Source organism: Ochotona princeps, chromosome 27, assembly GCF_030435755.1.
Source record: "Ochotona princeps isolate mOchPri1 chromosome 27, mOchPri1.hap1, whole genome shotgun sequence".
Taxonomy (NCBI): Eukaryota; Metazoa; Chordata; class Mammalia; order Lagomorpha; family Ochotonidae; genus Ochotona; species Ochotona princeps.
In genome coordinates this window covers 9,185,398-9,209,062 of record NC_080858.1, presented here as the reverse complement: position 1 = coordinate 9,209,062, position 23,665 = coordinate 9,185,398, and the positions used below count along the sequence as shown (strand labels likewise).

The 23,665-nt window shown below is 43.4% G+C and overlaps 1 protein-coding gene across 1 annotated transcript in view; it reads left to right on the top strand.

Moving 5' to 3' along the window:
- The window catches only part of IRAG2 (inositol 1,4,5-triphosphate receptor associated 2), a 126,691-nt gene that overhangs the window by 50,230 nt on the left and 52,796 nt on the right, over positions 1–23,665 (top strand). The window contains exons 16-20 of the mRNA XM_058655676.1: positions 11,206–11,293; positions 11,732–11,894; positions 19,562–19,626; positions 20,868–20,948; positions 22,105–22,201. Coding sequence (XP_058511659.1) covers positions 11,206–11,293; positions 11,732–11,894; positions 19,562–19,626; positions 20,868–20,948; positions 22,105–22,201 — 494 coding nt within the window. The remainder of the gene's footprint in view (positions 1–11,205; positions 11,294–11,731; positions 11,895–19,561; positions 19,627–20,867; positions 20,949–22,104; positions 22,202–23,665) is intronic.

Sequence of the window (23,665 nt, the reverse complement as noted above, 5' to 3'; positions counted from 1 at the left end):
GATGCAGGAAAGTGGTACTGGAAGTGGGGCCTAACTATACATGGGATCTGGAATGTGAAGGAGGTTTTGAAACCACACACCTGAAAAGGTTATGTGAGTGTGAGGAGCACTTGGAGAAGGCCTGAAATGCTGGGAGTGGAGCATTACGGGTACATCTGAAGAGGTTTTAAAAGCATAAAATCCTGATTCAAATGTGTGCAGAACAGGCCATACTGACAAGGTTTGGAGTGGAAATGTGGATTGTCTTGGGAGTTGAACCAAAAGCCATCCTTGTCTCACTGTGGCAAAGAAGCTGACTTTATTACGTTCATGTCTGCGACTTTGTGGGAGGTCAGGCTGAAAAATAATGAATATGTTGCTTGAGTGGTGGTGATTTGAAAAATAGCCAAGCATTCAGATGGGGGCATGCAGCTTGTCCACTTTCGGTCCATTTTACTTTGAGAACTAGCAGCAGAAAAAAAAAAAAAAAAAAGATTGGGAATAAATTAGCAGGCTGTCCAGGGAAGGAGTGAGGAACAAGCAGTGTGTGCAGGATTGGAACCTTATAGTAGAGAAACTGCTTCCTAAAGACATGAGTACAGTTAGCAGATGGCTGCATGCTAATTGGCAAGACAGTGGGATAAAGATCACAATCTAGGAGGCAGCCCTCCCAGTGTAGCAAGAAGCCTGAAAGGGAGGCACTGTGGCATGAGCTTAGCTGGCCAAGACCACCTTAGCAGGGTTTGCTGCCCTGGGTTGGATCAGTAAAGCACTCCATGTATCTTAAGCATGAGGCAGGTGGGCCCAGCAATGGCTGACACAGGCAGCCGACCTTGGTGGCAGCTTGCATGCAGTGCTGGTTTGCAGATGTGCAGGATCCAAGAATTATTGCATCCTTGCAGCTTCCACCTGGGTTTCAAAGACAAGCCTAGGAAGCCAGGCCACATTGTGCCACAGCATTGTGCCACATGGGGCCCCAGTGGGACTACACCTAGTGAAGTGGTGGGAGTGAAGGTAGTTGGAGACTCAAGGATGGTTTAGCAAAAACAACAACACGCAGTCGGCCAGGAGAAGCCAGTGCACAGCCTCAGAAAGCAGCAGGGTACAGAGATAGGCCTGCACAAAACTTTCTGAGGATGTCTTGGACAAGCTGGCAGCCCAGACAGGGACCTGCCCAAGGGCCAGAGCCATTAAGGAGAGCCCCCTTTGGTAAGTTCCCCCACTGGGGCAGTGTCCAGCTGCAGAGCTGACTCTAGCCCTGAATAACTGAAGCCAGAATAGGCTGTCTAAGCCCATAGGAGCCTTCCCAACACAGGGCAACCGGGATGCCAGCCATGGAGCCTTAGGGTTTAATGCCTGCCCCATTGGGTTTTCATGTTGTTTAGTTGGATTGCTTCTTTCCACTTGTCCGCTGTTCCAGTTTGGAAGTGGGAAAATATGTGTACTGTGAGTCTGTTGTACTCTAGTGTGCTGGAAAGTGTGAAACTTGGATTTGTGTAGGCTCACAGATCAGAGTTTGCCTTTAGTCTCACATGAGACTTTGGAATTAAGACCAGACTGAGATAACACTTTGGGATTATTAAAGACAAAATGAGTGTTGATTTTGCCTGAAGAGGATATGCACTTTGGCAAGCCATGGTCAGAATGATATTGCTTGACAAATCTGTGCCTCTGAAAATGATGCACAAATCCAACCCCAAGACACATGTTAATGGTACCAAGAGGTGAGGCCTATTTGGGAAGCGGTTGCCTTGGTCTACCCCATTAGAGGGGCGCCGTGCTTGAGTCCTGGTGGGATGACATGGACTCTTGCTCCCTCTTGCCACCTGGTGTTCTGTGCTGCTCTGGGACTCTGCCAGAAGGAATGCCATCACAAGAGGCAGAACCTGTTGGGCTGCTTGGTCTTGGGCTGGAAACCTGCAAAACTGAGTCTGAATAGACCTCTTCCTTGCATCAGTAGTTTCTTAGGTGTTCTGTTGCAGTGATGAAAAGCTGGCTAATGAACAGCTCCTCAAGTGACCTCATAGCTTCATAGAGGACGGAGACCTAAGGAGCACACTGAGCTGCTCAGAGCCTGCAAGCCACTAATGGGAGATTAGAACTAGAGTCTGGGCTTGTGGATCCCTAGGCCCTTGGGACTTTGTGTCTCACGTCTGCATGCAATGCACGACACTGGGCAACAGAATTTTAAGTTAAATGAAGTCAGAGTATATAGAACAATAAATGTGAAGTAGCCTGTCACCACAGTTCTTATGGTGTGGAAGCTCTTGAAGCCTTCACACTCACTGAACCACATACTAAATAAAGATAGTTGATGCCGGTTTGATTGCTATTTACATAGCTATTCATATCATATGTAAAACTTATGCCATACTTTTTGAATGAACATGGTTGTGTATCACTCAAACATGGTACCCTGCCAAAATGTAGCTAGGGACTAAGGTAAGCTAAAATTCCCTTAAACATAAGCAAACGGGGTACCTAGAGGCAAATAGCAGAAGGAACTCTGCAGAAAATGAGTTTCTGCTATCCCTGAACAGCAGGGTGCCCAGACTTCCCCATAGCGGTATGATGCGTGGGCTAAGTGGATATGCAGCTTCCTGCCACAGATACCACCTCCACCAAAGGGAACAATGAAATTCTTTTGAGCAGCAGTGAACTATTTGGAGAGAGGCCTGCCTTATCATCCCTTCTAAGTGAGTGAATTATTCTACAAGACACATAGCAAGTTAAATGGTAATAGGTGTCATTTGTTAGTGCATCTGGTATAGAGGTTACTGTACCAGATGTAGTGCTAAGCATTTGGCTGGTGTTTATCTCTAGAGAGGTTCCATAGCTTGCCCAAGGCCACACAACTGGGAGTAAGTGACAGCTGGGATTCAGACCTAGATGTGTCTGACTTTGAAGCCTGTGCTGTTTCATTTATTCCTCCCCTTCCCCTTAACAGATGGGATCTAACGTCAGAGATTGTAATCTGGGCAGCCTAACATTGGGTAAAACACTTCTTATCAACTTTAAGATAGCTGTAGCTCTGACTTCTGGACCCAATTGAAAACACTCTGGATTTTAACTGCAAGGGAGAAAATGAGCAGAATCTTTTTGTGGGGGATGAGAAGAAGAGAATTCCATGTTTCCGTGAGGTAGGGAATATTCATTAGAGGTGAGTTTGCAGGGCTGTTTGCCAGGGTGGAGAATGCTTCCAATGTGCTGTGGGACACAGGGGAAGGATGTTAAGGTCAAGGAGAGGCAATGCAAGCAAAGCCTGCTCTCGGATGATGTGGGGAGGAAGTCAGTTATGAACTGTCCATCTGAGTGCCTGCCATTGGCCAAGATTTCCTTGCACCTTCCACCACTTTCACCCCCACCCAAGTGCTAGGCAATTATAGGAAAGAAGGCAGAACTGTGTGTCTCTAGGAATTAAACACTAGTAATGGACATAAGCAATGAGCAAATCTAATTATTTCATGCCACATAGTGGGTAGTGATATGGAGCAGATGAAAGGATGAGAAGACAGAGGACATGAAAGTCTCATTTTACGAAGAGTGGCCAGGAGTGTCTTGTGTGAAGGGGAATAGACAGAGTGGAGATCTGAGTGACCTGAGGTGTGAGCGGGTGATGGTTGGACGTGTGACTCTAGATGCTGTTTTTCCCACAGAATCCCCGGGACTGGGGGCTGGGGGTTAGGAGGAGATTGCTTTTGGCACATGGTTTTGGTAGTCTGATAGCATGGCATTGGCACATACTCAGCTTCTCGTGACAGCTGCACGTTGCTTTCAGTTGGTGAAAAGCAGATGGGTAAGCAGGTGTATGTGGAAGACAGGAGAGAGGGGCCAGTGTTGTCATGTTTCGGGTTAAGCTACCTCCTGTGATGCTGCTGGCATTCCACATGAGTGCCAGTTCGAGTCTTGGCTGCTCTGTTTCCATCAGTGTCTTGCTAATGTGCCTGAAAGGACATCACATGACCCAAGTACTCAGGACCCTGCCAACTAAGTTGCAGATGTGGGTGGTGTTCTGGCTCCTAGGTTCAGCCTAACCCAGTTCAGGCTATCATGGTCATTTTGCAGTGAAAAGATTCATCATGTAAAAGCAACTGCCTGTAAGATTATCAGCAGCTTTCTCAGCAAGACCCTGGCAGGTCTGGAAGCAATGGGGTAGTAAATTTACAGTGTTGAAAGTAGAACAAGATCATCCCTGGAAAAAATGGCATTGAAACATGGAGAGAAAAGACTTGGCAAGGAAACAGAGGATGTGGGATCTACCTTTCAAAAACTGCTAGAGAGAATTCTGCAAGTGAAAACAAATGTTGCTCAATAGCAAGACAAAGTAGGTGGAAATGTAAAATGTACCAATCAAGATAGGCAAATATAGAATAATGTGATGGTATAATAGTAATAGGTAAGCAGTAATTCTACTATACAAGTAATAAGAGAAAGTATTGTGGATAACTAGCTGTGAAAACATTAATTCATATTTATCATAAAAAGATATAAATTGTGACATCAGTAGCAAAGTGTATATAGGAAAGAACAAGCATCAAGTTTGTGCTTATGGTTGAAATTAAGTTGCTTCTAGCTTAAAATAGACTATAATATCCATAAAATATTTTACGTAAGCCCCATGATAACACAGAATGCTTCCAAAAATGCACATGACACAGGGAAAGGAATGACAACATTGCAATAATAAAGAATCCACAAGGAATACAAGAGAGTAAAAGAGGGAGGGGGTCCATTTTGGCAGCAGGAATGCTTCTGTATGCATAGCTGTTAAATGTAAATGGATTTAACTCTGCAAACAAGGGCTGTGAAGTGACTGAAAGTGTTTAGGAAAGCAATCTAGTACATACTCTATATAGGAGGCTGGCTTTAGATTTAAGGATATTCATACGGATGCTGAAAAAGATGGAAAAAAATGCTCTGTGAGAATGGTAACCAAGAGTTAAGACTAACTATCCATAACAGACAAGATTTAAGTCAAAAATTGTTAGAAATTGGTGAAAGTTCAATTCACCAGAGACAAAACAATTACAGAATATAAAGGAAACATTGGCAAAACTGCAATACACAGGAATATTTTTTTTTAAGATTTATTTTATTTTCATTACAAAGTCAGATATACTGAGAGGAAGAGAGACAGAGAGGAAGTGGAGCTGCCGGGATTAGAACCAGCAGCCATATGGGATCAAGGCGAGGACCTTAGCCACCAGGCCACGCTGCCGAGCCCCCACAGGAATATTTTAACAAGATGTTTCAGTGTTCCATTTTCATTAATACATCGAAGCATATAGACACGTCAGTAAGGAAATGGACTTCAACAACAGCTCAGACCACATGGACATAACAGACACCTACTGATCGTTCTATGTCCCTGAAGCATAATACACGTGTCTCTCATTTACACTTGGAACCCAGTGTAATGCAAGTTGGACACAGAGCAGCATTAACAAGTTGAAGATGTTTGGAATCCTATTGAATATGTCTCCTACCACAGTGCACAAAACTTCAAGGAAAGCTAGAACATTAACAAATATCTGAAAAAAACTATACTTCTGAACAACCAGGAGATCAAGGAAGAAATCAAAATGGGAAATATAAGGTATCTTGAAACAAATGAAAACAGAAACTGCAGGAAAATGAGTCCTAAGAGGAAAGTTAATAGTGATAAGCACATCCAAGCAACAAGAGCTAGAGAAGAGCTTAAGGACGAGCAAGCAGAAGGAATGGGATAACAAAGGTTACAGCAGAAATAAAAAGAAGCAAAACTCAGGATTTTTTTTTTGTTGTTGTTGGTTTGGTTTTGGTTTTAAGAAACCAAACTTCTAAATTAAAACAAAAAGAGCAGACTCACAATCAATGGACAGATTAGGAAGTGGACTTTCGGCACTGTGATTCAATTGTTGCTTGGGCTTTACTTTCTCAGCATGGTGTCTGAGGAAATTCTCCACTCCCAGATGTGGATCTATGGGCTCCGCAGCAGGAAATACAGCAGCAGGTATGATAAAAATGTGAAGAGATTCCCCAAGAATGACTCCTCCATGTCTGTACACTGCATGGCCTTCCTGTGCTCCAAAGCTGTCACGTTGTGCAGGAAGTGGCAGACCAGGATCTAAGGTGAACAAAAGGAAAGCGGTTGAGGCTCTGACCATGGTGGGGACACATCGTGGAGCACAGAGACCCCTCAAGCCCCCTGCACCTTCAAGGCCACCTTTGTTGAGCACATTAATCATGAGCGCAAAAGGTGCTTCTACAAGAGTTGGCAGTGTAAGTCAAAGAAGATGGGCTTCAACAAGTAGGGCAGGAAGTGGCAGGGCGATGTCGGCAAGAAGCAGCTGGAGAAGCATTTCAGCAGCATGTCACCAGGTCACCGGCATCCTCACCTACACCTGCTGTAAACAGAAGACCTATGTAATGGAGAGCCAGGTGAATGGCTGGAAAACTAGCCCAGGCCTGGGGACCAGCTGGAGCAGCAGATCGCTGTGATTCAAATGTTTGGACAGGATGAGATAACAATGTCATTGGGATGACCAAGAGCAAAGGCTACAAAGAGATCAGCAACTGCTGGCACACGAAGAAGCTTCCCAGCGAGACCCACTGAGGGACACACAAGGTTGCCTGTACTGGGGAGTGGCACACTGCATGCCTGGTCTTCTCTGGAAGCAGGCAGGGCAGAAGACTACCATCACCATGCAGAGATCGACAAAGATCTACAAGATTGGGCAAGTCTGTCCGATAGGGAGTAGCTGGGTGATAAAGAACAATACCTCCACTGACTGGCACCTGTTCAACAAGAGCATCAATCTTGTGGGTGGGTGGCTTTGTCCTTTACTTGAAGTAACCAATGACTTGGTCATGCTAAAAGGCTGTATGGTGGGGGCTAAGAAGTGGCTACTCACCTTGCACAATTGTGTGCTCATGCAGACCAAAGGGTGGGCTCTGGAGAAGGTTAACCTGAAGTTCATCAACATCACCTCCAAGTCTGGCCATCGCTGCTTCCAGACTAGAGGAGAAGGTGCTCCTGGAACCACTTACGGAAGGATCACCCAGGAAGGAGTGTCACGTGCAGCTGATGACACTGGAGTCAAAGTGAGTTCCCTTGGAGGGTGCTTGGCACATGCACATCGCATACAGGCATGCCTGGGTTCGAGTCCAGGCTCTGCACCTGGTTCTAGTTCCTTGTTTTGGCACACGTTGGAAGCTGGCAATGTCCCTGCCAAGCATGTGGACGATCTTAGTTTTGAGCTCCTAGCCCAGTCCTGGTTTTTATGGGTTTTTGAAAAGTGAACCAGCAATCAGAACAATCAGTCTCTCCCTCGCTGCTTCACTTTGCTCTTTGAGAAACAAAAACAAATGAAAAAAGATAAAGTAACTGAACCATAGAAATATTGAGGGATTGCAATGAAAGACTATTAAGAATGATTATGTGCCAACCAAATTCATAATTTATAAGAAATAAGTTCTTTGAGACCTCTAACTTCTAAGACAATATTGGAAAAATAGAAAATCTGACAGACATGTAACTGTTTTTTTTTTTAAACACTCGTTTATTTTTGTTGGAAATGCAGATATACAGAGAGAAGGAAAGACAGAGAAAGATCTTCTCTGCTGGTCCACTCCCAAAGTAGCCACAACAGCTGGAACTGAGCGGGTTGCGAGCCAGGAACCTCCCCCAGGTCTCCCACATGGATGCAGGGTCCCAAGGCCTTGGCCTATCCTCTACTGCTTTCCCAGGCCACAGGAAGGGAACTGAATGGAAAATGGAGCAGCTGGAACCTGAACTGGCACCCACATGAGATCCCGGGTTTGCAATGTAAGTATTTAGTCACTAGGCCATCAGGTCAGGCCCTAGATCTGCAACTATTAAAAAGACTCAATGAAACATCTTCCAACAAATGTCCAGGAGAAAATGGTTTTACTGATGAATTCTACACATCTAAAAAAAAGAGAAATCAAATCTTTTTAAAAGTGTTTGAAAAATGAAAAGGAGGGAATACTTCCAAATTCATTTTAGGAGGCCAGGATTAGTCTAATTACAGTCAAAACACAAGAAAGAACTCCAGGACCATATCCCTGATGAATATACTTAAACATGTGAAATCCTCAAGAAAAACATGAACAAAATAAATTCAATAGCATGTTAAAAGGCTCTCATACCATTAGCAGGTGGGATCTATTGCAATGAAAGATGGTTCAACATGTACAAATTACATAATGTGATACAGCACATTAGCAGATTGGAAAACATCACGTGAACCGGATTTTCTGCATTGGATACTCTGAGGTAAAAGCACAACCAAGAGTTGAAGGATGCTGACTCAACATAAGGAAAGTCAGAAATAAAAATCCCAGAGCTTGCGTCTTAGACCATGAGAAATCTTAAAGTGTTTTGTTGAAGATCAAGAATAAAGCAGAAATGGGCTCGGCAGCGTGGCCTAGTGGCTAAGGTCCTTGCCTTGATCCCATATGGCTGCTGGTTCTAATCCCGGCAGCTCCGCTTCCTCTCTGTCTCTCCTCCTCTCAGTATATCTGACTTTGTAATAAAAATAAAATATTTAAAAAAAAAAAAAGAATAAAGCAGAAATGTCCATCGAGGCATTTCTTTTCAACATAGCACTAGAGGTCCTAGCAAGAACATTTAAAGTGAAATACAAATTGGAAAGGAGAAAGTGAGATTACCTGTTTCCCAATAACAATCTTACATGTGGAAAGCCCTAATGATGCCATTGAAAACTTGATGTTATAAACAAACTCAGGCAAGTTGCAGAATAGAATGTCCACATATAAGGATCACTTTCTTTTGCGTACAAATCCAATGAGCTATCTCAGAAGAAAAATGATCTCACTTTTAAAATAGAGGAATAAAAGACCCAGACACCGGAAACTACAAAATATTGGTAAAAGAAACGAAAGAAAACACAAAAAATGTAAAGTTTTCTTTGTTCCTGGGGTGGATGACTTAAATTGTTCAAATGTCCATAGTGCCTACAGTGAACCATAGATTCAGTGTAATGTCCAGCAAAACACCTTGTGACAAATGAGAAAAATGAGAAAAATGAGAAAAATGTCTGATGCTCATACAAACAACAAAGAATCGTGCATAGCCAAAATAATCCTGAGAAAAGCATGGGGGAATTATGCTTCCAATGGGTAAAGTATCACAGCATCACAGTAATGCCACCGGTATGGACTGGCGTAGGGACAGGCATGGAGCTCAGTGAACAGAAATTTGTCTCAGGCTCACACAAATACATTCAAGGGGTCTTCCAGAGAGGGGCCAAAAGCCCCTTTTCTAGGATTTGGAAAAGATACACAAAATCACTAATTATTCAGGAATTGCAAACTTAAAACCACACTTAGATACCATCTCCTTCCTATTAGGGTGGCTATTATAAGAAAAACAAAAGGCACGTTAAATGTTGGCCGGAATGTAGAGATTGTGAACATTGTATGCTGTTGATAGGATTTTAAGGTGAAGGCACTGGGGCAAACAGTAGGGGCTTCCTCAAAATATTAAAAATATCCATCAGTTTCACTTCTGAGTGTCTGTCCAAAAAGAATGAAAACCAGAATCTTAAAGAGATAGTTGCATTCCTGTGTTCTTGGCAGGATTAGCCTCAGTAACTGAGGTGTGCAAACAAATTGTCTATAGGGCAAAGATCATGAAAATGTGATGTGTTCATAGGATGGAATGTTACACAGCTATAGGAGAAATAATGCCATGTGTCACACCATGGATGGATGCAGGAAGGTTGTATTAAATGAAATGATCAGACCACAGAGGGAAGACAGGTTTCACTTTCATGGCACCTAAACCCATGGAAGAGGGGAGCAGTGGTTGCAAGGGAAATTCGGAAAGTGGTTGAGGAGTTGCTATTTAATGGATTTAGAATTTCAGTTACTCAAATGAGTAAGTTCTGAAAATCTACCATACGATGTTATACCTGCAGCTAACAAAACAGTACTGTACATGAAACATTTAAGAGGGTGACTCCCTTGCTAGATGTTCTTAGCCCAAGTAAACCAAGTACTTTGTTTTGTTTACCGTCTTGTTTGCTTGTTCACTATCATAGCAAAGCAGTCTGAGGCTGTGCTTGACTTTGATACGGGGCATGCCATCTGATGTGGCTTGATTTATGCCCGTGTACCACAGAAGTATGCAAAAGTCCTAGACCTCCGGGTACTGTCCTCCTGTTTTGAAATTTCTAAAACTCATTGTCCTTTTGACATGAGGTCCTTTAAGTCAAATTGTTTTCAGATAATCATTGGTATATTGATGTGTGGCACAGTTAAATAGCCTCATCAGGTGACAGAGCAGGTCCATTTTCACATATTTGGCAGATGGGTATTGGAGGAGAGTGAGGAGTAACGTACTAACGGAGGTGGGGAAAGGCTGTGGTGGCAATACTCCCTGCCGGCGTTCATCTGTGTGTGGGGGCGGTGCTTCCTGTGCGGATGCATCCTGACTGACAACCACATAAGGAGAAAGGCTACAGCCCTGAAACAAAGCTCTCCTTCCTCCTCTTTCTCATTCCTTTTCTGCTTTTCAGATTTACTTTATTTTTTTTTTTGAAAGGTAGATCTCTAGAGGGAGAAAGAGCGTCTATCTACTGGTTCACTCCTCACACGGTCACAACAGCTGGGGCTAGGGCTGGGCCAGGCCAAAACCAGGAGCCAGGAGCACCATTCTGGTTTGCTACACATGGAGGAGAGGGGCTTGAGTTACCTGGGCCACCCGCTGCTGCCTTCACAGCACGATGAGCACACAGCTGGATCAGAAGTGGAACAGCTGGGACTTGAATGGGCTCTCCGATGTGTGATGCTGGAACTGCAAACAGCAGCTTAACTTGCTGCACCACAGCACCGGACCCTTCTCCATTTATTTTACTTTATTTCTTCTAAAATTGACCCAGGTGTGTAAATACTGCACCTGTCATCTCGACCTCATTGTAGAACCATCATCTAAGCTGGAGCCAGCACTAGGAAGTATGATGGTAGCTTGTGGGGAGCTGAGCACGCCACCATAAAACAGGAAGCAAAATGTCCTTTTGGCTAAGTGATCAGTATGGTGGCGTTGCTTGAAATTCTACCCTTACGAAGTCTATAGCTACTTTCACTTTTTTCTGTCCTCTCGGAGGAAGTATAGATGCTTGAAGTTCTCACAGTTTCCCAGAGTGACTCTTAGTTGAAATGTCACTGACAGCTTGTGGTTTGCACTTTTTTAATCTTCAGGCAGAAACGACTAGAAGCCATGCAGCAAGTGCAAGAAGATGCTGCTGGACAGGAAGCTGTTCAACAATGGGAGGACACAGGGGAGCAGGTAGGTCAGCCCTTCGCTGCCTTACTTTTGGGGGAAGTCTTCTGGGTGCCTCAAATCAGGGGCAAAAAATGGAGGAGGAACAGAAAAAAAATAGGAAAAAAAAAGAGGAACTGTGCAGCCTGGTCCCTAGCGACCAGCAGTGAGCGGAGGAAGAAAACGGGGAGTTGTAAAAGAGGGGGTGGTGACAGGCTGCTGCTGACAGAGGCCACACTGCAGAAAGAGGCAACTTGACATATGAGGACTTGGTGGCTGCGGAAAGAGCTCCGGCGCCCCGAGCCCATGCAAGCACAGAATTGCAGAAGTCGAGTGGAGGCTTATCACTTCCCTGAGAAGAAAAGCACATTTTCAGTTTCGTGTGCATAATAAGAGCGAGCGCTCCGTCGCTGCTGTCCTCCCTGGCTACAGGGCTGAAATCAGGCTTTAACTGTGTGTGTCCAGGTGGAGGACCGAGATCGGGCAGCCCCGGCTGCCAGGAGACAGACGCAATCTTTGCAGCATAAATTAGAGGAAGCTGCTTCAGAGCAAAGGAGCCGCCAAGCTATAAATACCAACTTAGCGAACCCCTGCCAGATACCGGAGCAGAAGAGGAGAGCGCTGAGAAGTGAGTACCGGTTCCTGCCCCAGCTCAGCCCACCCTGAGGTGGAGCAAAAGGACTCTGCCTCTCTAGCTCCCAGCAGCTGTGTTGCTGCTGAATGTATGACAGTGGACGCTGTCTTGGGGGTGAGTTCTGCCCAGGGGCTAGTATGTGGATTTTACCCTTTGTCTTCCTTTCTGCTTGATTATTTTGAGTTGGATTTATCCATGACTAGGGCTGGTTTAAAATTAAACTTCTGGGGGAGGGGGGAATAAGCCAAAAACAGCCTTGATCACGTGACGTAACTGAACTTCCAAATTGTTTACATATTTTATCTGGATTTTATGAACTACTTTTTAACCCCTCATATGGGAAAAAAAAAAACTGCCCTAATCCTCATTTTCCTTGACAGTTTTAGGAAATAGGGACAAGTATTACTTTAGTGTGTATGAAAATATTAATGATGTAAGACAATATTTTTACATTGTGACATCTTTACAGACATGTTTTGCATTTAAAAAATTGGAGTATTTGGCATTTGTCTGCATTACCTAAGAGGGCAGAAGAGTTTGTGTGACAACAGTTGCCAAGATGAAGATCAGTTTATTTATAAGCCTGTTTTAGAAATACAGTAGGGTAGAAATGGCTGATGAAGGCATTTATCAGAGCTACTTTGGCTCAGCCAGCTTCTTGTTCTGGGGGAATCTAAGTTCTTTTTATAGAAGGTTGAGTTATCAGCTAACTGTGAGCTTTCAGGTAAGCTGGAGAGGAACATTTTCAGGCTCGGGCTTGTTTTGCCTTTTGTACTATTGTGTGCAAAGCGTAAGGCTGCAAGGGATCCTCTAGCTTCAATATAGCAGATACGATTTGAACTTGTAAAAATTATTTTCTAGACCTCCACGAGCCACTAACGTTTCAGAAAAAATCTCAGGATCGTTGAGTTTGGATTTGTCCTGTTAGTGTAAGGCAGGCTTTAGAGCATGTGTCTCCGTGGTGTTTCATTGCTACTCAGAGCGAATTGGAGAAGGTTCGTTTGTGATGAGAGCAGTTTGCACTGTGATCTGAATAGCTGCCGCTCCAGATTTGGTGTGAAGCACGCTGGCCTTTGACCCTGCATATGGAGGACGAATCCTGGGCTTCACTTCTATTTATCTTTTGGTCCACGCGATATTAAACCACATGGTTTTGTAAACTACTAAGACTGTGTCTTACCCCTCCCCCATGGTTTCCATGTAGTACTTGGCTCGCCAAGTCACTTTGGAAACCCATTCCAAAGTGTGTGTTCTTGGTGATAGGAGCTTGTAGTTGTCTCCCTAGATTCTCTGTAGGGAATGACTGGTTCAAATGTTACTGCAAGTGGAGCAGCAGAACTGCCCTGTGTTGAATGCATGTAAAGTTGGTTTTTCTACCTGAATAATGTGGGAGGACACTTGCTTTCTCTCTTTGGTTGCTACCAGGCTGTCTGGATTTGTGCCATCCCTAACTATGCAGAGAGGGATGTACGTTAAGGTTTTGCTGCTAAGACCATCTGCTTGTGAAGATGGAGAAGAGGGAAGCTTAGATAGCCTTTGCTCGCCACTGCATGACACAACAGTTATTGCAGCTAAGCTATGAAGAAATGTCAATAAGGCAGGGCAGTTATCACACAAACCCACCACATGCATCTTGCTGAAACCTCTGCCACCCCGTGTTGTTTCAGTTCTGAGTCAGACATTTGAGTTCTGAGTCAGAAAACAACAATATTTAAATGCGTTTAGCTCTTCTGGAACTCTCTCGCTCGTTTAATAAATGCATGAAGTGTTGAAGACAATTGCTTTCTGATTCATCGGAGACTCATCAGCAAATTGTGCGGGGTTGCAGTTGGTTTGTCCAAATGTTCAGGACAGTGGCAACATGCATGGTGTTCACAAACTGAAGCGAGGGAGTTGTTCATGACATTGGGCCAGAAATCCCAAACTTGGTGATGGGGAAGTGATTTTGTAATACTCTAGGTTGTCAGTTGCCATCGGGACTGGTCTGAGGGGTGAGGAATGCTTCCTTCTCAGAAATGTGCCATTAGGAGAGTCAAAGTTCTTGAATGGTTACATAGGTATTTTCTTTCATTTGTTCCTTGATTTCTTATAAGAGTCTTATTATCGTGAGCACTACTTAACTTTAAATAGGTATTTGAATTGTTGGTTTTTTAAAAAATATTTGTTGTTTGCAAGGCAGAGTGACAGAAGAGAGGGAGAGAAGGGGAGAACAAAATTGAATGAGAGAGAGACAGAGAGAAAGAAAGAATCGTCCATTTGTTGGTTTACGGCCAAAATGAACAAAACAGCCAGAGCTGAGCCGATCCGAAGCCAGGAGCCAAGAGCTTCTTCCAGGTCTCCCATGTGCATGCAGGATCCCAAGGACTTGAACCATCCTTTGCTGCCTTCCTAGGCCACAAACAAGGAGCTGGGTGGGAAGTTCAGTAGCCAGGACACAAACTGGCGTGACTATATGGGATGCTGGCACCATAGGCAGAGCTTAACTATAACACGTCATACATACATACTTTGAAAAGTTTCTCACATGTAAACTTATAACTTACTAGACTAAATTTCATCTTCAGGAAACCAGACTGATCCAGTCACCCACTGTTCACTGTTCGACAACCCTAGTTAATGTAAAACCATCAGTGAATCACTCACTCAATGGACAGTGAAGGATTTCCTTTTAGGACCCATAAATATTGTCTTGATGAGATCTTGACATGCTGCTCTGTATCATTATTCCTTATTTGTTAGTGTGTGCACATGAACTTCACAGCCAGAAAAGACACTCTAAGCTAGGCAATCTCCCTAGAACTCTTCCAACCTGGACTTGTCAGCCTGGGAAGTACAGGGTATGGGAGCTGAAACAGCTTTGGGGAGAGAGGCAAGATGTGAACCGTGTGTCCTGAGCATGCAGTAAACACGAGGAAGATGAGCCAAGAGGAGCAGGATGGGACGTGTGAGGATGACAGGAGTTGGGGGAAGGCTGAGGAGAAAACCAAAGCCAACTGGGGTTCTAGAGCTCCTATGGGGTGAGGGGTACAGACCTGTCTAAATGGCACACGCAGACGTGGGTGAAATAACCTGGGAATTATCAGAGTTGAAGCATAAGGGATTTGTAATTAAACTAACCTGGGCTCTCATTCAGAGGCTGTGAAAATGATAGCTGGGAAGGAGGAATCGCTTTATCACTGTTTTCAGTTTCTTCTTGCACCGAATGCCATTTTGTGAATTATAAATCAGAACCAATACAAAATGGTAACTAGTTCATGGACACAGGTGGTAAACATGTTCTGCCACAGGCTGTTTCTGTATCGTAATGTTACTTAGTTGTGATTGGTTAGTGAGGATGGACATGCTGGAGTCACGGGGAAAGTTCAGCAGAATTTTCTTGGGGATTAGATTGGGACTGATGGGAATGCACCAGGAAAGAGAAAGGCCCAGGCTGCTTTGTTTTTGAGAAAATGTAAACAAATGTTTGCACCTGGCCTTTGCTCACCTGGGAAATTCCACCCCAACCGCGTGGAGCACTTGGCAGGTGGCAGGTCACATACTCTCCCCTTGGCAGCCCCCTTTCCTCTGCCCCCCCCACCCAGTCCTATTCCAATGTGTCTCCAGCATTTCCACCTTGCATTTCTAACACTTGGTGGCATTTTTAAGAGCATATCTGGCTGACCTACATGTCTCCCTCAGAATAATTTACTGATACTCTAATTTACTGATATTCTAATGTTAAACATGTAAGGGATTTTTCCAAATGTTCATGGTAAATGTGCATTGTGATAAAACTGGGTAGATTTCCAAACTTTTGGGACCAAGACAGACAGGTTTTTTTTTTTTTTTCCTGATACTTGAGAGACAGGTTTATCCTGCAAGTTTTAAGAGCAAAGTCATATCAAGGTACGAACCAAAAGTAGCAATTCTCTAGCAGTCATTTCTATCGATCAAATACATGGTTTGTCCTTTTTCCAAGATGAAATTCTGTGTATATGCATGTTTCTATTGAGTATTTTATTCTCTATAAACTTACATTTCAATTCCTCTTGATCATGAACCTTGGGAAGCACTCTGGTATTTATTGTCCAGTGATTTTTTTTCTTCCTAACACTGTATTTCATCAGCCGGGTGCTATTTTTGCTCTTTGCACATTTTTGGCCATTTTTATTCCTACACTTCCTAACCAGTGAGATAAGCACACGTCAAAACCCAGAATTTGTGTTGCCCTAGAAAGTTTTCCTGAGTTACTTCCAATTCGAGGCTCCCAACCATCACCATCACACGGGATAGCTGCTGGTTTAGTAGGTTACATTGACTGTTCTGGAACAGATTTCCACAGTATGTTGTTTTTTGTGTCTGTTTTCTTTGACTCCGCTTAGTGTTTTTGAGTTCATCTATGTTGTTTTCATCAGTAGGGTTTTTGAAATATGAATTGTCTTCTTATATGTATATTCCACAATTTGATTTTTTGTTCTATTATTGGATACCTAAAGTACCTGTAACTTTGGTTTATAATGGACTAAGATGCTGTGAACGTGTGAATATGAATTATTGGGTGGAATACAAGGGGACCTCAGAAAGCTCACAGAAAAACAGAATTAAAAGAACCTTATGTTGCAGAAAAATTTTGAAATCTCTATAATCCAAAAAGTTTTTAAAGAAGTTTGATGCTGGTGGGTGGGTAGTGGCACCACTTGTGGTGTTGGCATCGTCTATGGCTGTGTCTGAGCTGTTCCATTTTGGAATTAGCGCCCTGCTAATGGCCTGGGAAAAGCAGCACAAGATGGCTCAAATGGTCCGGTCCCTGCTGCCTGTGTGGCAGACTTGAAAGAAACTCCTGTTTCCTGACTCTGGCCTGGCCAAGCCCAGGTCCTTGTGGCCATCTGAAAAGTGAACCAGTAGATGAAAACCTCTCTCTGTCCCTACAACTCCAAATTCAAGTTAAGAAAAAAAATCTTTGGAAAAAGTTTGTGAAAAGTATGTAAAACGATAAAATCACATGTGCAGTTCAGAAGTTACTTGCACCAAAATAAACTTTAATTCCATTTTCGATGAAATTTTTAAAATACCTTCTTTGGTTTTTAAATAAATAAGTAGGAGTAGATTTTTTTTTAGATCAGGGCATAGTTGTGGTTCTATGTTTTAAGAAACTAACAAACAGTTTCTCTAGTGTTCATAGCATTTTGACACCCCAGTTCATTGTTCCAACGTTTGGTGGAACTGGTCTACTTTGCCTTGCCACTAAGTATTTCATTGTGGCTTTAATTTGTATTTTTTAGGTGGCTACTGATATTGCAAGTTTTCAGGTAGGGATGTGTATCTTCTTTGTGAAGTGTTGAAGTCTTTTGGCCGTTTTAAAATTGCTTGTTATTGAATAGAAACACTTTGACAGGCATACTCTTGAGTGTTGTGATTATTTTCTGTTAGTCTGGTTTTTAGTGAACTGTTTTTAATACACAACTTTGTAGAACATTATTTTATGGTAATACTGGTGTTGCACAAGTTGTGATTCTCTGTCGGCTGTCACTGATCATTAACATTGCCACAGTTCTCCTAATATCGTAGTTCTGATTTTTAATAGCCAATGAATTGTGAGCCTTTGCCAGAAAGTCTCCTTGGGTGGTCATTTAGCAAATTGTCTCCTCTCCAAGAAATCTGTAGCACAGGAGGCAGCAGGGACTGATACAGTGGCCATTGTTTAATTCGCTTCTGTGGGAAGCTGGACAGGCCTAGAGATGTTGCCGGGGCCCAACTCCAAACACACAGAAGAGAATGCAAAGGTGAATGCAAAGTGGGTTCATGGGCCAGGCCAGCTCCTTTGTCTGTATGGAAAACAGGGAAATAGTTGCCCCTTGTGGCCCAGGACAGCTGGTGGAGTAAGCTTTTCAATTTGAATGCCTTGAGGCGGACTGAGGCTAAAACCCAAGACCGCCTGAAGGGCAAAAGATGGGCACGTTAGGCCGTGATGGGGCAATGTGTCGTTCTTCTGAAGGACAGCCTTGGTTTGGCAGTTCTGAGCCAGCATTCTGTGTTTGCGTTTGGAGTTACTCGGCCTTCACAAGTGGGTGGTAACCACTTCTGAAATCTTGGGTTGCTATTCTTCAGACACAGGTTAAAAGGAGGCCTGACACATGAACACAGAACATTTGTAACAATTGGATCTTTGTAAGAATTTTAAGTATTGTTGGGAAAAATATTTTTAACTTCAAAAGCTTAAAAAATTTAAAAAAACATTTTCTTAACTTTGTCAAGTCTAGTTGTTTTTTTTTTTGTTCTTGTTTAAAATTATTATATAAAAAAGGATGTTTCCATGGATAATTGAAGCTTTTCACTGAAGACATTTTTATTTTTAAATTAGAGGATTTCTTTTCACATGTACGGGCGTTATTTTCTATACTTGATCTTAGCCAAAAGGCCGAGAAGCGATGGGCGTTATTTTCATGGCTCAAAATGCATTCAGTCCATGGAGATGGAAAACTCTGCTCTAGAAAATGCAGAGGTTCCTGATTTCCATGTGTTGTGCACAGCGGAGTGTGCTGTCAATCATTGTTCACGGGCAGAAAAGAAGCGAAGTGGTAGCTGTGAACACGCATCCCTCCGATAGAGACCCCCCCAACCCCCTCCGTGTAATTTTTGTTTTTAAGCTCCTGTGGGCTGAGAAAGCCATCAGACTGGTGAGAATGAGGTCTATATTCAGAGCCCCTGTCAGAGTCTAAGTGTGAGGCTTGCCTCGTGCATTAAGGGCCTGGGTATCAGCATCCATTTTTGTCTTTGAAAAGATGGGAGCTTGTTTTCTCATCCTTGGCCATATTCCACAGGGTGGGTCGTCAAGTGATGGTACTACAGAATGTGAAGAGTTACATGGGCACTCACTCCCATTTCCACCATTCCAGAGATGGGATTTTAGAAATTACTGGGAAACAGATTTTAGTTAATACTATGCTGAATCGAGTGGTGTCTCAGCCGATTGATTTACCATAGTTATTTCAATTCTTGGGACCCCTGAATCTCATGATCTTACCTCATGTGAGTTTCTAGGTTTTCAAGGCAATTAGGAAGAACTTTACTGAAGAGAGATTTTCACATCAGTGGGAGGGTGAGATGAATGACCTCTCAGGTGTATTCTTACTTTGAGATTGAATAATGTGGCCACTCATCTCTACAAGACAATTCACTTGAGTGCATCCAAATTAATTCTAAAAATCCAAGGGAAAGGGTAGTTGCTTAGCTCTTGGAATGTTTTCCCATCTTAATTTGAGAATGCCAATGATGAGTGTCATCATTTAGCTTCTCATGTTTTTATATGTTTCAAGTTCATTTTTAGTTTATAACACTTATTGAGTTATTTGAACACAAGCCTGCTCTCTCTAGTTCACTTTCTAAATCGGTCCAGGTCTCCCACCTGAGTAGCAGAAACCCAAGTCCCTGAGCTGTTCCGCTGCGCTCTAGACTCTGCAGCCAGCCAGCCGGCAGGTGGGGTCAAGAGCTGGAGGCAGGTGGTGAGCTCAGGTGGTCTGTCGTGGTACGTGGGCATCTTAGTCCGTGTCTTAGCCACCGGACCAAACACCTGTTCCAAGACCCCTAATGTAAAGCCATGAGATTGTTACTAAAGAATGTAGTAAGTTGAGGGCTGCAGGAAAGCCTGTTCCCACTGAGCTGCTTGTAAACTCTCTTTGTAGCGACAACTGAGTCACTTCGAAAGCAGTTACCTGAAGGGCCCCGATGCCATGGCTTGCTGTTTCAGGTAATAGCTCTCTGTGATCTGGGCTTATGGGGGTGTGGGTATGCTGGCCAATCAGAGCTGGACTCACAAGCTAATAGATAAGATTGCCTGGTTTGGATCCCTCCCTTCAATAACCATTGTAGAAGAAGATGCTTTGCAGGCTGGTGCTCTTAGAGGCTGAAAGCATTTAGCAAAACAAAAGAGGAAACACTGATAGGAGTGGGTAGCTCCTGATAGCATCTTCCAAAGAGGAGCTGTTTCTGAATATGCTTGGCCTGACCACTCAATCAGCAAAGATCCCAGTTTGTAAATCTTAGGAATCTCCTTTCCCATTGCAGGAATGCATCCTTCCATGTTGGGATGGCAAGTCCTCTTGAATAGGTGTGAATGGTTCCTTTGCCTTTTCTCCTGCTTGGTCTTATTTGAGTTAAACTTTTTAATTCTTTGCTGTCTGGATGCCTCAGGATAGATGTGGCATAGTTGAGTATATGTCTTTCCCCTCTTTGTTCATCAACAAGGAACATATGGAGACAGCCAAGTTGGCGCTGGAGGAAAGAGATGGAGAAGAAAAAGAAGGAGAGGTGGTATTTGCATGTGTCTGTTTCCAGGATATAATGCGGACACATCAGTTTAAGCAGGAAAAAAAACCACTATTCATGTGAAAGATTAAGCTAGGCGGTGTGCCTAGAAAGTCTCCTACAGCAGCTGGAGTTGGAGGAACTTCCATATCTGAAGATACAGCAATCATCTCCAAAACCAGTTAGCTTTCCTATATGAATAATACTGTCAGCCTGTAGGATTAAGGTCATCGTTAGGCTAGTATAAACTTCTTACAGCCACCATTTTGACCTTCTGTTACATCTCCAGCAACTTTCTTTGGCCCCTGTCTAAAGGTGTCAACGACCAGGCCGTTCAGTTTCTTGTTCCTACTCTTTGAATCTCATTTTCAGATTGAGTAATGGAGAAAGTAGGAGGGTACTGAAAAAAAGTTCTTGGAAAAGTGAAATTCAAAGGTAAGCTTATTTTACTGCAAAACAAGTTGATCTGGTTTTCTTTTTCCATCATATACACTTTTCATGAACTTTTTTGATGACCTGTGTAAGGGGCTGTTTGCCACAATCTGTGCTCCTTTAAAGTAGAAGACAAGATCAAGAAGAGCTCAATGTGTATGGAGTCTCTGCTTTTCTATGAAGTGTAAGGTTTTGAATGTTAGACTCTCTGATGCTTTGGTGTTTATCCTGTGCCCCCATTTTCTCATGCAGAGCTTTTTAGATGAGAGAGTTCCTTGCTATGACCACTCGTCCTGCACAGATACTGTTCAACCAAGTCTTCAGGAACAATTGGTAAGTATACGCTTTTGGAAATTCTTCCGGTCGGGATTGTGAGTGAATTTCTGTGTCACAGTAGAACTCTAAGGTCAGTATGTATGAGGGCACATCAGAGCGTTTGTGGGAAGGGCCTGTGCAGGATTGTAGTAAGCTAATCTTCTGCCCACAGCGCTGGAATCCCATATACGTGCAGGGATGGAAGGTCTGTCTCTCCTTTTTGTAAATCTGTCTTTCCAGTAAAAACAAATAAAATTTTTAAAAAGATTGTAGAGAAATGAAAGTTACAGACAGTGATTTTGTGCAACAGAACTTTAAATGCATTCGTATTCATTTTGAAAAATATATATTTATTTGAAAGGCAAAATTACAAAAAGAAGGAGAGACAGAAAGAGAGCCCTTCCATCCACTAACTCTCTCCCCATGTGACCACAAGATCAGGACTGGGCCAGACTGAAGCCAGGAACCCAGAGCTGCTTCTGGGTCTCCCACCTGAGTGCAGGCCCCCCTAGACTTGAGCGTATTTCTGTTGCTTTCCTAGGTGCATTAGCAGGGCACTTCATTGAAAGTAGAGCAGTTGGGACTAGAACCAGTGCCCATATGGGATGCTGGCACTGCAGGCAGTAGCTTTACCTGCTGGTTCAAAGCACCAGTACAGATTTTTGCATACAGATTTCCAAAAAGTCTTTGAAGATGCTAAACCACACTGTTTTTTCTTTGGAAAATTATCAACTGAAGCCATGGATCAAGCTTACACACGTCTTATGCACACAAGGCCCTGGGTGGTCCTAAGAATAGCAACTGTTAAAACTTAAGGACTGTAGCATGAAGAGCTGTGTAGCTATAAACTGCCCTTCAACCATCACTCTTTTTTTCAAAGCCTTGGTTTGTATCAATGTGTTCATTATTTGGAATTTACAATGCTTGTGTTCTATTCGATGATTGAACTATGATTTTAAAAAATTACTTTCTAGCTACTTATGTGGGATCCTTTTGATTAAAGGCATGAATGCCTATTTACCTGATGCCACGTCTTCCTGACCTTTCTCACCTCTTCCTGGTGTCTGATTTGACAGTGTATTGTTTTATGCTGTTGGGGATGTGGAGAGTAGCTTATGAGATGTGTTGTGTGACCGTGCTTTAGACAATTAACAATACTTGGTTTTCTGTTCAGAAGCATTGTTGCCACAAACTGCATAGCAACCCAGAAGAAAGAAGCCATCCGACACCCCTGACCTTGAAGTCCACGAATTGGTGTACTTCTCTGTTGGGTAAGCCTGGAAGCCCTTTGCGCCTGCTCAGGCACAGCTGAGGGTGGGTTCTTTTTGAAATGGGAAGTAATGAATTATAATTACATGTGCATAAGAATTGAATGTTTGAATTCAGCCAATCTATAGTTGGATAGATATTGGATGTCTGTATATGGATATATAGCTATATATTTATATATGGATATTCTGTGCAAGGCACAAAATTCTGTGTATAACAAAAAGATTCCTGAATTTACTGAAAGATGGGTTGGATTTGGAAAAGTAAAAAGCATGAGAAAGTATTTCAGTGAGCAAGAATGATGTGAGCAAAAAAAAAAGAACAAGAAAGAACGCAAGAATGCAGATGCTCAAGTATTCGATGGATACTCGAAGCTGGAGGTGTCATTCCAGAAATAAGAATTTAGGTTTTGGTAGCATGGAATGCAAGCTTGAAGAAGGCAAAACTGATTGTGGGTCCAACTGTGGATGGTTACTCAGCGCCATCATCAGGGGCTTGATAGTTCTTAGCACAACATGGTTGTGGCTGAAAGCCAAAGTGAGCAGCTGGTTCTGGAGGGATGAAAGCGATGCAGTGTTGTGACTGTGGGTTGCTTAGCAAAGGAAAAAAGCCAGCACTGCTGACCGAGTGTCCATTTGTGTCAGAGGGTAGGTTAGTGCTTTATGGGGACTGTTGCATTCACAGTTCCTGAGAGAGAACCAACCACAATGACATGAAAGAGTGCTTGCTGTGTATCAGGCATGGTCCCATGCTCTTAACCTAAGCATGAACTCATTCAATCCTTTTCACACGAGGTAGATGCTGATGTGATCCCACCTCCTTTAGTTTATTTGAAAGGCAGAGAGGATACTACTCACATGCTGCTTTACCACTCAAATGCCCACAACAGCCTGGGCTGGGCCCAGCTGAGTTCCAGTCTCCCACATGAGTGAGAGAGGCCCATACACTTGAGCCTCTCTTGAGCCTGCTACCTCCAAGGTGGGCATTAGTAGGTTGGCTGGTGTTGGGATCAGAGCCAGGACTCCAATCCAGGCACACTAATGCTGTGGGCATCCCAAATGGTGTCTTAACTCTCACACCAGTCCCCCTCTTATAGATGAGCAAACAGGGGAAATGTGAGTTGATCATTTGCCTGAGATCACATGTTGCTTTCTGATAAGGAGGGCTCAAGAATGGCCCAGTATTCCAAGATCACCAAACCAATGGTGACGGAGCTGGGATTAGAACCCAAACCTTGGAATGAATTCTGAAGCTTATGGTTTATTTCCATTTTTAACTCCACTGCTTCCTCTCTTCCACAATGCACAAGGCAAGATGGTGTCTCGGACAGAATGATTTGTCCCCTCCATCTGTGTCCCACAGCACTCCCTCGGGTTCTAAGTGTGTGTCTGCAGGAGCCTGTGGTGCCGTACTGTAACGGGCTGCGCGGTGAGCGGCTAAGGCTGCACGTGGGGCACTGTTCTCCT